Genomic DNA, 13983 nt, shown 5'->3' on the forward strand with positions numbered 1-13983 from the left:
ATCACAGAGATGGAGTCTATACTCATTTACTGGCCTACATGGCCAGATGTGGGTTTGGTGCCAATAGGCTTTTTATTTTCTGCTTTGTGTTGTGTCTATTGAGTTGCATGGGAATTTATGAGGCGCTAAAAAAACTCCAGAATAAGATGGATGCACAGATGGCAACAAACCAGATTTACATGGAATGCAGACAATGTGTGACAGTATAAAAAATAGCTAACTCATTCATTTATACGTGTGTACACGAATGTGTGTGTGTGTGTGTGTGTGTAAAAGGGTGATGATTGATTGCAGTCTGCACTCACAGGCGAGTGGGGAGGAAGCTGGGTGAGTCATCCTTGCTCTTGATGATGTTATGGCAGCGGTCCACAGTGAGGCTGGAGGTAAGTGATTCGCCTATGCGATAGACCAGGGCCACACAGTGAGCTAAGAGATAGCGTGTGGAGGGGCCAGGAGAACTGGTCAGAACAGCCATCAGCTGCTCCATCAGTCGCTTCTGGCTCTGCTTCACATCCACCTGCCACGTAAACAAGCACGCATTAATAACTTTATGATCTTCTCATTATACAGTTACCCATAATGCAGCAAAATGGAAAATTTTTGCTGAAACGAAGAGCAAAAATCAGGACATACTGGACCGAAAACATTTTTTTAAATTAAAAATCTCCTTGTTTTTGTACCAGTACATAAACTGCAATTATTCATGAATTTTTTCAATGCTAAAATTGAAAATATCAGGAAGAAATTCAGACTATTAATTTAAAACCGGACAGTTTTATAACTAACCCTGTAGACGATAATATAATAATATCAGATCAACAATTACAATGTTTTACTGAGACTGAACTAATTTGACTAAAGTGACTAAAGTGACTTGTGGCCAAGTATGGTGACCCATACACGGAATTTGTGCTCTGCATTTAACCCATCCAAGTGCACACACAGTAGTGAACACACACACACACACAGTGAACAGTGGGCAGCCTTTTTTGCTGCGGGGAGCAGTTGGGGGTTCGGTGCCTTGCTCAAGGGTCTCACCTCAGTCGTGGTATTGAGGGTGGAAGAGAGCACTGGTAATTCACTCCCCCCACCTACAATCCCTGTCGGACCTGAGACTCGAACCCACGATCTTCAGATTCACCTTCGGGTTGCAAGTCCGACTCTCTATCCATTAGGGCACGACTGCCCCCAGCATATGTTACTGGCAGGATCAACCAGGTAGCGCCGAGCACAAAAGGTTGGGTCGCGCCGCGGCTCCCTCGCCCCCCGAGGCGAGGGGCGGGAGCGGGAGCGTTGGCGCGGGGGTGCTTTTTTTGTTTTTCGTCTTATGAGGGTGGAAAACACCGACCCGACGTAACCGGGAAAGAGCTGTGATTTCCAGGCGGGCCTCTTGCCCCCGCGACGGCGAGTGACCTGGACGGACATTGCACTGGGGACAGGAAGCCGCCCTAGGCGGGTCTCGTGTTCCGATCTACCAGCGGACACTAATTTCATCATTAAAATCATCAACCTGTATACTAGATCCTTTACCTACTTGTTTCCTCAAACAGATAATTCCTGAAATAATTAAACCTCTTTTAAAAATAATCAATTCTTCCCTTAGCATTGGCTATGTACCTAAATCTTTTAAATTAGCAGTTATCAAGCCCTTGATTAAAAAACCTGACCTTGACCCCTGTCAGCTGTCTAACTATAGACCAATATCAAACCTCCCCTTTATCTCCAAGGTCCTAGAAAAGGTTGTAGCACAGCAGCTATGCTCATACTTACATAGGAATAACATTCATGAAATGTATCAATCAGGATTTAGGCCTCATCATAGCACAGAGACAGCACTGGTAAAAGTTGTAAATGACTTGCTACTGGCCTCTGATCAGGGTTGTGTCTCCTTGCTTGTGCTGCTTGACCTTAGTGCAGCTTTTGATACCATTGATCATGCCATTCTCCTCGATAGACTGGAAAATGTAGTAGGCATTAAGGGAACGGCCCTTTCCTGGCTCAGGTCTTATTTGACTGATCGTTATCAGTTTGTAAACATAAATGGTGACTTTTCATACTAAGGTAAAGTTTGGTGTTCCACAAGGTTCTGTTTTAGGCCCATTACTCTTTTCTTTATATATGCTACCTCTGGGCAAAATTGTTTCTAAACATGGTATTAGTTTCCACTGTTACGCTGATGACACACAGTTGTATGTTTTAGCAAAGCCAGATGACAGACACCAGCTTAATGAAGTTGAGGAATGTGAAAAAGACATTAGAAATTAGATGCTTATTATAACTTTCTCTTACTTAATTCTGACAAGACAGAAGTACTTGTACTAGGACCACATGCAGCTAGAAGTAAGCTTTCTGATTACATAATAACTCTGGATGGCCTTTCTGTTTCATCATGTGCAGCAGTAAAAGACCTTGGTGTGATTATCGATTCTAGTCTTTCTTTTGAAGCTCATGTAGATAATATAACTAGGATTGCTTTCTTTCATCTCAGAAATATTGCTAAAATAAGAAATATATTGTCACTACACAATGCAGAAAAATTAGTTCATGCTTTTGTTACCTCTAGGTTGGATTATTGTAATGCCTTACTGTCTGGATGCTCCAGTAGATGCATAAACAAGCTCCAGTTAGTCCAGAATGCAGAAGCAAGAATCCTTACTAGAATCAGAAGATATGACCACATCACCCCTATCTTATCCACACTGCTTTGGCTCCCAATCAAATTTCGTATTGATTATAAAATATTACTATTGACCTATAAAGCACTCGCGCCACAGTACCTGAGTGAACTTTTGGTCTTTTATGATCCGCCACACCTACTCAGATCAAAAGGTGCAGGCTATTTGTTGGTACCTCGAATAGTGCATGCTACAGCTGGGGGTAGAGCTTTCTCTTACAAAGCCCCACAGTTATGGAACAGCCTTCCACTTAGTGTTCGGGGCTCAGACACAGTCTCAGTGTTTAAGTCTAGGCTGAAAACATATTTATTTAGTCAAGCCTTTAGTGAATAGTTTTCTTAGGTACAGGGGCAGGTCTGGAGGCTTCACAGGCCTAGAGTGTTGTGGTGAACTGGGATGTTTGGATGCTGTCGCCCCCCCACTCTCACACGTTCACTCAGGTTTGTCAATGGTGGAGTGGCTGGCTGACTTATGTCCCAGGGTGCCCTTTTGCTGGGGATAGTCCCACCTGGGGGCTGTGGAGATGGCTTGGGGATCACATATTTGGAGCTGTACTGTAATGGCCTGGGACTGTGATTGCTGTAGTGGCTTTGGGGCTGCGGTTGCCATGAACACCTTCGTACCCAGGACTCCATCAGTGGACAGTGGATAGATTTTAACCAACCGGACTTCTTGCAAAAACTGTGATGAATTTATTGGTTGCACAATTGCACTATTTGTCCATATAGTACACAATAATAGAAGGGATTTATTTATAATTGCACTATCCGTTGCACCCAGATGAGGATGGGTTCCCTTTTGAGCCTGGTTCCTCTCAAGGTTTCTTCCTCATATCATCTCAGGGAGTTTTTCCTTGCCACTGTCGCCTCTGGCTTGCTCATTATGGATAAATTCACATATTAACAATATTTTTTTTTTGTGAATCCATTTATTACTTTAAAGCTGCTGTGTGACAATGTCCATTGTTAAAAGCGCTATACAAATAAAATTGAATTGAATTGAATTTATTTACATTGCTTTCAATCTTGACAAAACTTCATTACAGAACTTTTGAACTCTGTGGCCACTGCCATAAAATATTTATGAAAGTTAAGATGGGGTGTCAGATACACACATATGAAAATGATGGACATGCACAGTGAAAATCAGGAACGGTATCAGATCATACAAAGATTAATCCTTCTCCAAACTGCACCTTAAGCCCGCGCCCCTTGTTCAATCTTCAAGGCCTAAGGCATTTTTGACCTGAAATTACTGGTGACCTCAGAATATCAGTGATGCCCTATGCATCTTTTTAATGACAGTTAATGATCATTACATTACAGCAAAGTGAAACGCTGGCTTCTTGAGTTGTTGGCTTACTAAAAAACAAGCAGTTTAGCAGTCCAATGTAAAGCAGGTGTAAAGTTGCAGGTTATATCTGAGCCCCAGGTTAAAAAACAAAAAAATAGGAGGTTAAAACAGGCTGGCATAAGTTATTGGATATCTTTGATTGTGTTTCCTAAGCGTAATTAAATTTCCAATGTACTTACAGTATGAAGTACATTGGAAGGTACTACAAACTGAATGTTTGTACATGATCATGGGTGTGACTCATGTTACTGAAAGGTGCCATAGCTACAGTGGGGTCCAAAAGTCTGAGACCACACTGAAATTTTTTTTTTTTATTTAAAATTGGAAATAAACAGAAGGTTTTAGAATTTTGAAGTTGTGGCACTTATCCTGGGTCAGAAATCAGGAAGTGTTTAAGTATTTAAAACAAAGAAAGTAAAATGCTCCCTATCTTGAATATTTAATATTCAAGATTCTGAACTATTTCTAGGTCCCTATTTAAACGTAAGCAAATTTGTGATATTGACCATGTTTTATATAACTGCTTTATATAAAAGGTCAGATTTTCCTCATGCATAATGTCTTCTACTGAAGCATGTGTTCAGACGACACTCCAATGGATTTGATCTAAAATTTATCATAAAGTTTTGCATAAACTTGTGGAGTCCATGCCAGCTCGAGTGCACACCGTCATTAAAGCGAAAAGAGGACAAACCAAATTCTGAGAAATTGAAATTCATTTAAATATTTCAGTGATTCTACTTTTCACTCAAACAGTTGTCAATAATATAATTTGTAATGAAAACTGCTGTATTAAATTAGAAAAGAATGCAAAACAATACTGTAGAATTTTCACTAGTGGTCTCCCTGGACCCCACTGTATGTAAACACAACCTGTATAAAGCTTTGAATGCTTTGAATTGCCTGCTTTACATGTCAACATGTCCGTTTTTCCATCACAATGAAAAGCAAGACAGTAAAGGCACTCTTGACCATTCCTATAAATCAGTATGAGATGCATTTTGTGTTTATAGTGTTATATAACTTGGCTGTCAAGCAGCTAAACAGTCCATCATTTACCTAATGAGGCTAATGCTGGAGCTTATACGACCTCAGGAAAAAAAAAAAAAAAACACAAAAAAAAGAAGAGAAAAACACTCAACTATTCTCATAAATTACTATGAAATTATCAGTACGAGATAATTCTGCATGTTTAGAGTATATAACTTTTTAGCTTTAAAGCAAGTGCTAACTCTATCATGTTGAACCACTTTATTTTCTGGGGGCCAAGCTTTATGTACATGGACTAGGGAATGAAGGCCAGGCTCAAGGAGATCATTTAAAAAAAAAATAAATCATTCAAATCTTGTTGAAATCCACCTACTTAACCGTTAGAGACCCAATCCTGACAAACCTTGCCTAATGCACCTTTAATGCAATTAAATTGGCTGCAACATGGTGATATGCATCTTTTATTTGCATTAAGTCAGGAAATTCTCAAGTTTTTTCTGCTCTCCTTACACCTCTCTCATTCTCAAACACCTCTGTGCAGGACTTTCATCAGTCTGCATAGGAACTGAATGGTATGCAGATTAAAAAATGTTTTGCGCCTCTGTGTTGGGAACACACCACAATTTTCATTATGACTCAAATGACTTACAAAGTGTTAACAGTAAATTCAAAATATTAGAAACTGGAACAGTGTCAACATGAACTGAATGAGGGTGTTATAAGTGTCCCGACTGTTTTCCTTCTTTCAAGTTTAAATTTATGTGCCTAAGTACAGTTTACAATATGAAATTCTTAAACGCAGGTGCTCTGGAAACATTACACAAACATAATTATCTACATGAGTGGTGAGTGCCACAGTATTAATATAAATTTCAAAGTTCTTTTCAACAAAAAAGACGTGTTATTTTCGTAAATATTTAGGGAAAAATATGACAACAATCAGAAGACTACAGTCCAATACAAATACAAGGAAAAGCACACTGGCCACTACGCACTTCAATAACTTAAATCACACACACGCAAACTCACACGCAAACGCAAATGCACACAGACAGACTGAGAGACAGCTGGAACAGGGGAGAATAAACAGACTGTGAATCATGTTGTTTCTCTGGGTGTGTGTACATATGTTTGAAAAACAGTGAGACACTTGTCTCTCTTACAGCATCAATGAGCTCACGTTCCTAGACATACCCGTTCAGCAGCAGACAGCAGCTTCTTCAGAAAGCGCAGCCATTCGAAGACAAATTCGGCCCTCTGCTGCTCACCCAGTATGCTGCAGACATCCTCATTCAGCAGCAGGCTATGTGCCTGCTCCATTCTTCCTTTATTCTTCCCTTCTTCTCTATGGCTAGACCTAAAGCAGTGGAGTCAAAGCTCCTGGCTCTGCATCATCCCTGAAACAGGCCACAAACATGAAGACAACCTTATTGTAAGTGATCCCATGCTAAGAGCAAACCTGTGCTTCAGGCATTAATGGCTTAAGCCCTATTCACATTTTAAAAGTTTTATATTTGGAAGTGTGATAATGTAATCATTTCTGGAGTATCTCTGGTATTTTATTTCCATCTGAACCTCAGTCATTTTTTACAGCCTGTGTATCTATGTTTGGAAAGATTATGTGGCCTTTTTTCTTCTATTAAAAAATAACCCCAGGTACATTATATCCTATCCAAATTGATATCCTTTTATATCCTAGAGCATTACTGAGGTTGGCCACTGATATTAGGGGAGAAGCCCTGGGGCATGGACTGCATTCCAGTTCATAGCAAAGGTGTTCAGTGTGTGGTTGAGGTTAGGGCTCTTTGCAGGCCACTAGAGTTCTTCCACTTCAGCCTTGGCAAACCATAGTCTTTAAGGACGTCGCTTTGTGCTCAGGGTCATCGTCATGCTGGAACATGTTTGGACCCCTTAGTTCCAGTGAAGGGAAATTAAAATGCAGCATACAAATACATTCAAAAAATTGTGGGCTTCCAACTTTGTGGCAGAAGTTTGGGGATGACCCACATATGGGTGTGATGGTCAGGTGTCCACATACATTTGGCCATATAGTTTACATGTCAAGGGCTTGTAGCCTACTAATTTATACAGAGATCTCTTATCCAGTGTGAATCGATCATAATTACTACAGTCATCCTCTGGCAACAGAGTAATGTCTGGGAGTCTTATCCCATCCAAATAGAACTTAATTGTAAGAATCAGGAGGTTGGTATGATTAACTTATCTCAACCAAAACAATATAAGATTGTTCAGAACTCACAAATCCTCCTGACATCTAGTTTTGAACAAAAGCCAAAGCCTCTAGTACAATGTATAAGGAAACCAAGAATAATGACAAATATAGTGTCACACTCAATGGAGTTGTTGGGCCAGTCAGTAAACTCAATAAAAGTCAATAAACTTATGTGAAACACATTTTTGTAGAATGCTTTCATGAATTGCTCAGTCAAAGGTTATTTAGAAATTTAAAAAAAAAAATTAATTTTAAATTTAAAGTTATGCATTACCAACATAGATATGTATATCTGGATAACATTTGGCCCAGTCACAGCCCAGATCTAACCTCACAACTGGATAGGTCTGAAGTATTTTTGCAAGGAAGAGTGGAATAAAATTGACAAAACAAGATGTACTAAGTTGGCAGACACTTAACCAAAAAGACTGAGTGCTGTATTACAAGCAAAGGTTGCTTTAACACAACATTAGTTGAGGGATGTGCACTAAAATGTTTCTATTTGTTTTTCACTTGAATTTTATTGGTTGCTATATGACATTAAAGGTGGAAACTTTGGATCTTACATGAATTATCTTGGTTTCATTCTTTACACTACAAAAAGTTGCAAGTTTAACTGGGACTTTTTATATCCACTGTACAGTATATATGGATTTTAAATGTGTATAATCACTGATATGTTGAGGTTTTTTGTTTTTTGTGAGGAGACGTTTAATTTATGTCTGGATGGACTCTCCTGTGTCAGCGCTTTGTAACAGTCAGAAGTAACACCACCTGGTCACTGCTTTATTCCTTCCATCAATCACACATTTGTTGTAGAAGAGCAATATTTCCAATTCCATGCTGTCTCTAAAACTTTTATTTTCAGTGAACCTTTTGGAATTCATGATGTGTATTCATGCATTGTAAATTTATTTACAGAATTCAACAGCCTGTAGACTTCCATTACAATTGAATAAAGAATAAACAGGGTTTGTTTTATTCATTTCTTAGTATATGTTTTAATTAATGTCTGAGGTATTAACAAATATGCTACATAAAAGATGACATTATGTTGGGGGGAAAATGCTGAAAGACTCCTTTAAATGTGATAGAAGTCTTTGAAGGGAGTATGACACCACTATTCCTAACACTTCACATGTAAACCTATATGACACAGCTATGAATAATGCAGTCTGCCATGAGGATTTTGTTCTCTGCTACAAGTCAGCATATGCAATAACATGAGAATTAGTCTGCATTTTAACCCACACATGAAAATATACAACATAAATGTATTTCATTCGGTTTTTCTTCATTGGGGAAAGCCACATTCTACAGGCATGCATTAAGGCAGCAAATGACAGAAGGAATGAATTCACCAAGATGAATCTCAACACTTCTGTAATGAACTACATTATAGACATTATTTCATACATATATTGCACTGGAGTCTGTAAAAGCCATTATTTCTTACAGTGCACTCCACTTATATTAGAAAGTAGGAAACTGAATAACAAACTGCATAATACGCACTACATAGAGAGTAGAAAGTTTCACCCTAAAGTGTGCAATATTACACATAGAGCAAACAAGCAATCATTTTAACCTATTGCACTTATTGAGGGTATGAAACTCAGATGACTTTATTGGACATGTAGTGCACTGGGTACTAAGGGGAGAAGTCACTCTATCTTATAAGATGTAGTGTACTACATAGTTTGAACAAGCACTCGTTTTTAACCTTTTAACAATGCATTCAAATTATTTTTATTGAACATTTAGTGCACTAGGGTATAGGGACATGATGTAGCGAATGCACTGGGCAAACAAGTTTTAACCTGTGCAATGTACTTGTATGGAGGGTACGAAGCTGAAGCTCAAACAACTTTTTTGGACATATATTGCACTAGAGAGTGGAAGCCATTACATTTTACAGGATGTAGTGCATTCATTTATTTGGTTAGTGGGGGATTAGTTTCGTCTGACTGGTGAATTAACACACAGGATTAATGCAGAGGATTAACGTCATTTTATACCATAATGTAAAAAAATATGGCCGGCTATGTAAATGAATAAACCAGTTATAACTGTCTTTCACGCTTAAAAGTGTCATTTTGTGCCCTCAGACGCCCACGCAGATGGCTAAGCTAACTAGCTCTTCAAAAAGTTGTTTGTTATACCGCTAATTAAAAGCTGCAGCTGGTAATGGCACTTCAAGGATGTCGGTTCCATAAATGAACCTTAAGTATATACCTTAACTGCACACTACTGACAATATATTTGATTCCCAGCTCTAGCTAGAGAGCTGATGGAGAATGCTAATCATTAGCCATTTAGCCGCATCAAATTTGCTGGGGGGGGCTTTATTAATCAAAAAGAGCAAAAAGAAGAGTTACCTACCGAATAATACTACTCTCACAAGCCGCGACATTTAGAAAGGTTCCGTATTCAACACTTCCTCGATGTAGTAGAAATCCGAGCAGACCTCACAGCCAGACGGAGTATATGTGCAGTGAGAACATGCAACTCAAACTGAATAAAGAAAGCAGCAGCCACAAAGAAAAGAGACTGAACCACGGCCAGAGGCACAAACTACATACCAGGGGCAAACCCAAATAAAGAAAAAACATACTGTGAGTGGCAGTTCTGTGGACGGAAACACCTTGTTGATGAGAGAGATCAGTGGAGAATGGCCAGACTGGTTCAAGCTGATAGAAAGGCTACAGTAACTCAGATAATTGGACACCACAACTCTGTACAATTGTGGTGAGCAGAAAAGCATCTCAGAAAGCACAACACGTCGAAGCTTGAGGCAAATGGGCTACAACATTAGAAGGCCAAGTCAGCGTCCACTTCTATCACCCAAGAACAGAAAGCTGAGGCTGCAGTGGGCACAGGCTCACCAAAACTAGACAGTTGAAGACTGGAAAAACGTAGCCTGGTCTGATGAATCTTGATTTCTGCTGAGGCACACAGATGGTGGGGTCAGAATTTGACACAAGCAGCATGAATCATTGATCCAACCTGCCTTGTGTCAACAGTCCAGGCTGGTGGAGGTGATGTAATAGTGTGGGGAATGTTTTCTTGGCATACTTTGGGCCTGTTAATACCAGTCAATCATCGCTTGAATGCCACAGCCTATTTGAGTATTGTTGCTGACCATGTGCATCCCTTCATGGCCACAATTTACCATCTTTTAATGGCTGCTTCCAGCATGATAAAGCACCATGTCACAAAGCAAAAGTCGTCTCAAACTATGACAATATGATGAATATGTCAATGAGTTCAGTGTTTTTCAGTGACCTTCCCAGTCACCGGATCTGAATTCAATAGAATACCTTTGGGATGTGGTTGAATGGGATTCACAGCATGAAAGTGCACCTGAAAAATCTGCAGGAATTGCGTGATGCAATCATGTCAACATGGAGGAGGATCTCAAAGGAATGTTTCCAACATCTTTTGGAATCCATGCCATGAAGAATTGAGGCTGTTTTAGAGCAAAGGGAGGCCGTACCCAGTATTAGTATAGTGTTCCTAATAAAGTGCTCAGTGAGTATGTGTGTGTGCGTCACCAAAACGACTCTGACCTTTTGAGGTATGGACTCCACAAGACCTCTAAAGACATTAGTAGCAGATCCTTTAAGTCCTGTAAATTGTGAGGTGGGGATCAGACATCTGTGGGATCCAGCACATCCAAGAGATGCTTAACCGGACTGAGATCTGGGGAATTTGGAGGCCAACTCAACACTTTAAATTCTGTGTCATGTTTCTCAAACCATTCCTGAACAATTTTTGCAGTGTGGCAGGGTACGTTATCCTGCTGAAAGAGGCCACTGCCATTAAGGAATATCGTTGCCATGAAGGGGTGTACTTGCTCTGGTGCAATGTTTAGGTATGTATCAAAGTAACATCCAACATGAATGCCAGGACCCAAGGTTTCCCAGCAGAACATTGCCCAGAGCATCACCCTGCCTCTGCCGACTTGCCTTCTTCCCATAGTGGAAAACAAAGGCAACCTACAGTTGTGTTCAAATAAATAGCAGTGCATTAATAAAAGTGAATAAAATGCTTAAAAGTTTTTTAAAATAGCTTTTATTTCCATATTTCAAATGTACTGGAAACATTACACATTCAATTCCAAATCAAAGCATTAACAAAAGTTGAACAAGTCTGTGTTATTCTTTTACAGGAAGCAAAGAAAAGGAATATCAGTCTGTTAAAAAAAAAATGGCAGTGTTGACATTTTTCAAACTCTAAATTTAAGATTAAACCTAACTTTAAATTACTGAACTAATATTTAGTTGCATCTAATCAACCAACTTCTGGCACCTAGAAACAGGTATTTCAGCCCAGGATGAACAAGCTACATTCCACAGTTCCTGTGAATTTTTGGGTTCTGCTTCAGAAACTTCATTTTTAATGTTGCCCCACAAGTTTTCAATGGGGTTTTCCCTTCTCCAATCAACTTTTTAATCAAATTACATTGTTCCTCTGAACAATGTTTGGAACGGCCCATTTTACTTAGCAATTCAGAAGGAAACATTTTATAACAATGTGTGAAACATTTGCTTCCCTTCTTCCTTAATAAAGGACAATTAATGACACCTGTTTTCTCACAGAATGAGTGAATTATCTAATTAAACTCCACACTGCTATTATTTTGAACATGCCCCTTTCAATGAATTAGTCAATTACTCAGAACAAGCAGTGTGCATGTCATGACAGTTGGGTATGTTGTTTTTCCTATTACACTACTACATCTACAAGTAAATTATTTGCAGTACAGAAATAGTACAGATGTACTGCTATTTTTTTTTTAACACAACTGTATGTAAACACAGAATACAGTTTTTAATTAAAAAAAAAAAAAGTTATCCACACCCATCACCCATGTAAAAAACTAATTGCCCCCTTAAACCTACAATCTGGTTGTGCCACCTTTAGCAGCAATAACTACAACCGATAACTGGTGATCAGTCTTTCACAGCACTGTGGTGGAATTTTAGCCCACTCCTCTTTGCAGAACTGCTAGTTTAGCCACATTGGAGGGTTTTTGAGTATGAACTGCCCATTTAAGGTCCTGCCACAGCATCTCAATTGGGTTCAAGTCAGGACTTTAACTAGGCCACTCCAAAACTTTAATTTTGCTTTTTTTGAGCCATTCAGAGGTGGACTTACTCCTATGCTTTGGATCATTGTCTTGCTGCATAATCCAGTTGTGCCTGAGTTTAAACTTACGGACTGAAGACATGACATTCTGCTTTAGGATTTTCTGGTAGAGAGCAGAATTCACGTTTCCCTACATTATTGCAAGTTGCCCAGGCCCTGAAACAGCAAAGCATCCCCACACCCTCGTACTGCCACCACCCTGCTTGACAGTAGGTATGATGATCTTTTTGTGAAATTCGGTGTTTGGATTATGCCAGATGTAACGGGACCCCTGTCTTCTAAGCAGTTCCACTTTCGACTCAGATGAGCCTTAATGTTCTTCAGGGTTAGCAGTGGTTTTGCCTCACTACTCTTCCATGGATACCATTTTTGCCCAGTGTCTTTCTAATAGTGGAGTCATGAACGGTGACCTTTACTGATGCAAGAAAGGCCTGTAGTTCCTTCGATGTTGTGCTTGGCTCTTTTTTGACTTCTGGGACGAGTCGTTGCTGTGCTCTTGGTGGAATTTTGGAAGGTCAGCCACTTCTGGGAAGGTTCACTACTGTGCCATTTTTTTCCATTTGGAGATAATGGCTCTCACTGTGGTTCTCTGGAGTCCCAGAGCCTTTGAAATAGCTTTGTAACACTTCCCAGACTGATATATTTCAATCACCTTCTTCCTCGGTCATTTCTGGCATATTGTGTTACTGGGTAAGACCTTTTACCCAACTTCATGCTGTTGAAAAAGTTTTAATTAAGTGTCGATTTGACTGAACAGGGCTGGCAGTAATCAGGCCTTGCGTCTAGTCCAGCTGAACCCCATTATGAATGCAATTTCATAGATTTGGGGAATTAATAACTATTGGGGCAAATAAAAATTCACACAGGCCCAGTTGGTATTGGATAACTTTTTTGCTTCAATAAATAACATTATCATTTAAAAACTGTATTTTGTGTTTACTCGGGTTGCCATTGTTTTATTTTAGATTTTGTTTTAATTTCTGAAACAATTTAGTATGATATACACAAAAACAGAAGAAATCAGGATGGGGCAAATACTTTTTCACTGTGTGTGTGTGCATGGTGCTCTGCGATAGTCTGGCGTCTTATCCAGGGTGTGCATTTATTTCCAGGATATGTTTGAGATCCACAGCAACCCTGACCAAAGATAAAGTGGTTACTGAAAGTGAGTGAACCATGAACAATAGCATCAACAATTGATTTAATAATAAATACACCAAATTTATAAAGTAGAGATTAGGGCTGACTTCTTTTTAGCCCATCAGTGACAGTCATGTCAAATGATTAAGCTTGGTGAAACATCTAGATTTCATGACCATTGGGGCTGATTTAATTAACCTGGCTTCACTGATACGTCTATAACACGTCAGCAGAAGTGATTCAGAAGGCACACATGAAAAACATTAGTAGGTGTAAACATGAACAAGGTTGGTTACTTTCTCAAGCTCTCATTTTTCAATATGCCTTTAGAGAACCTAGAAATGACTGAAATAATGGTTCACACCAGTGACTACGAAGACATAAATTTGGTTCACACTAGTGACTACATAGAAAAAAGCGTGATATTTGTGACTTTGATTG

General features: G+C 39.3%; 1 protein-coding gene across 4 annotated transcripts in view; it reads right to left on the bottom strand.

Annotated features, from left to right (window-relative positions):
• The window catches only part of heatr5a (HEAT repeat containing 5a), an 86212-nt gene extending 75923 nt beyond the window's left edge, over positions 1-10289 (bottom strand). The window contains exons 1-4 of one of the 4 annotated variants that reach the window (XM_034308310.2): positions 9866-10288; positions 9634-9765; positions 6213-6415; positions 306-517 (exon numbers count right to left, since the gene is read on the bottom strand). In XM_034308310.2, the coding sequence (XP_034164201.2) occupies positions 306-517; positions 6213-6338 (338 nt within the window). In that variant the 5' untranslated portion in view covers positions 6339-6415; positions 9634-9765; positions 9866-10288. The other 3 variants (XM_053237749.1, XM_026919463.3, XM_026919464.3) reach the window with 3 other exon arrangements.
• Between the last annotated feature and the right edge of the window lie 3694 nt (positions 10290-13983).

Source organism: Pangasianodon hypophthalmus, chromosome 10 (assembly GCF_027358585.1).
Source record: "Pangasianodon hypophthalmus isolate fPanHyp1 chromosome 10, fPanHyp1.pri, whole genome shotgun sequence".
In the NCBI taxonomy this organism is placed as follows: domain Eukaryota; kingdom Metazoa; phylum Chordata; class Actinopteri; order Siluriformes; family Pangasiidae; genus Pangasianodon; species Pangasianodon hypophthalmus.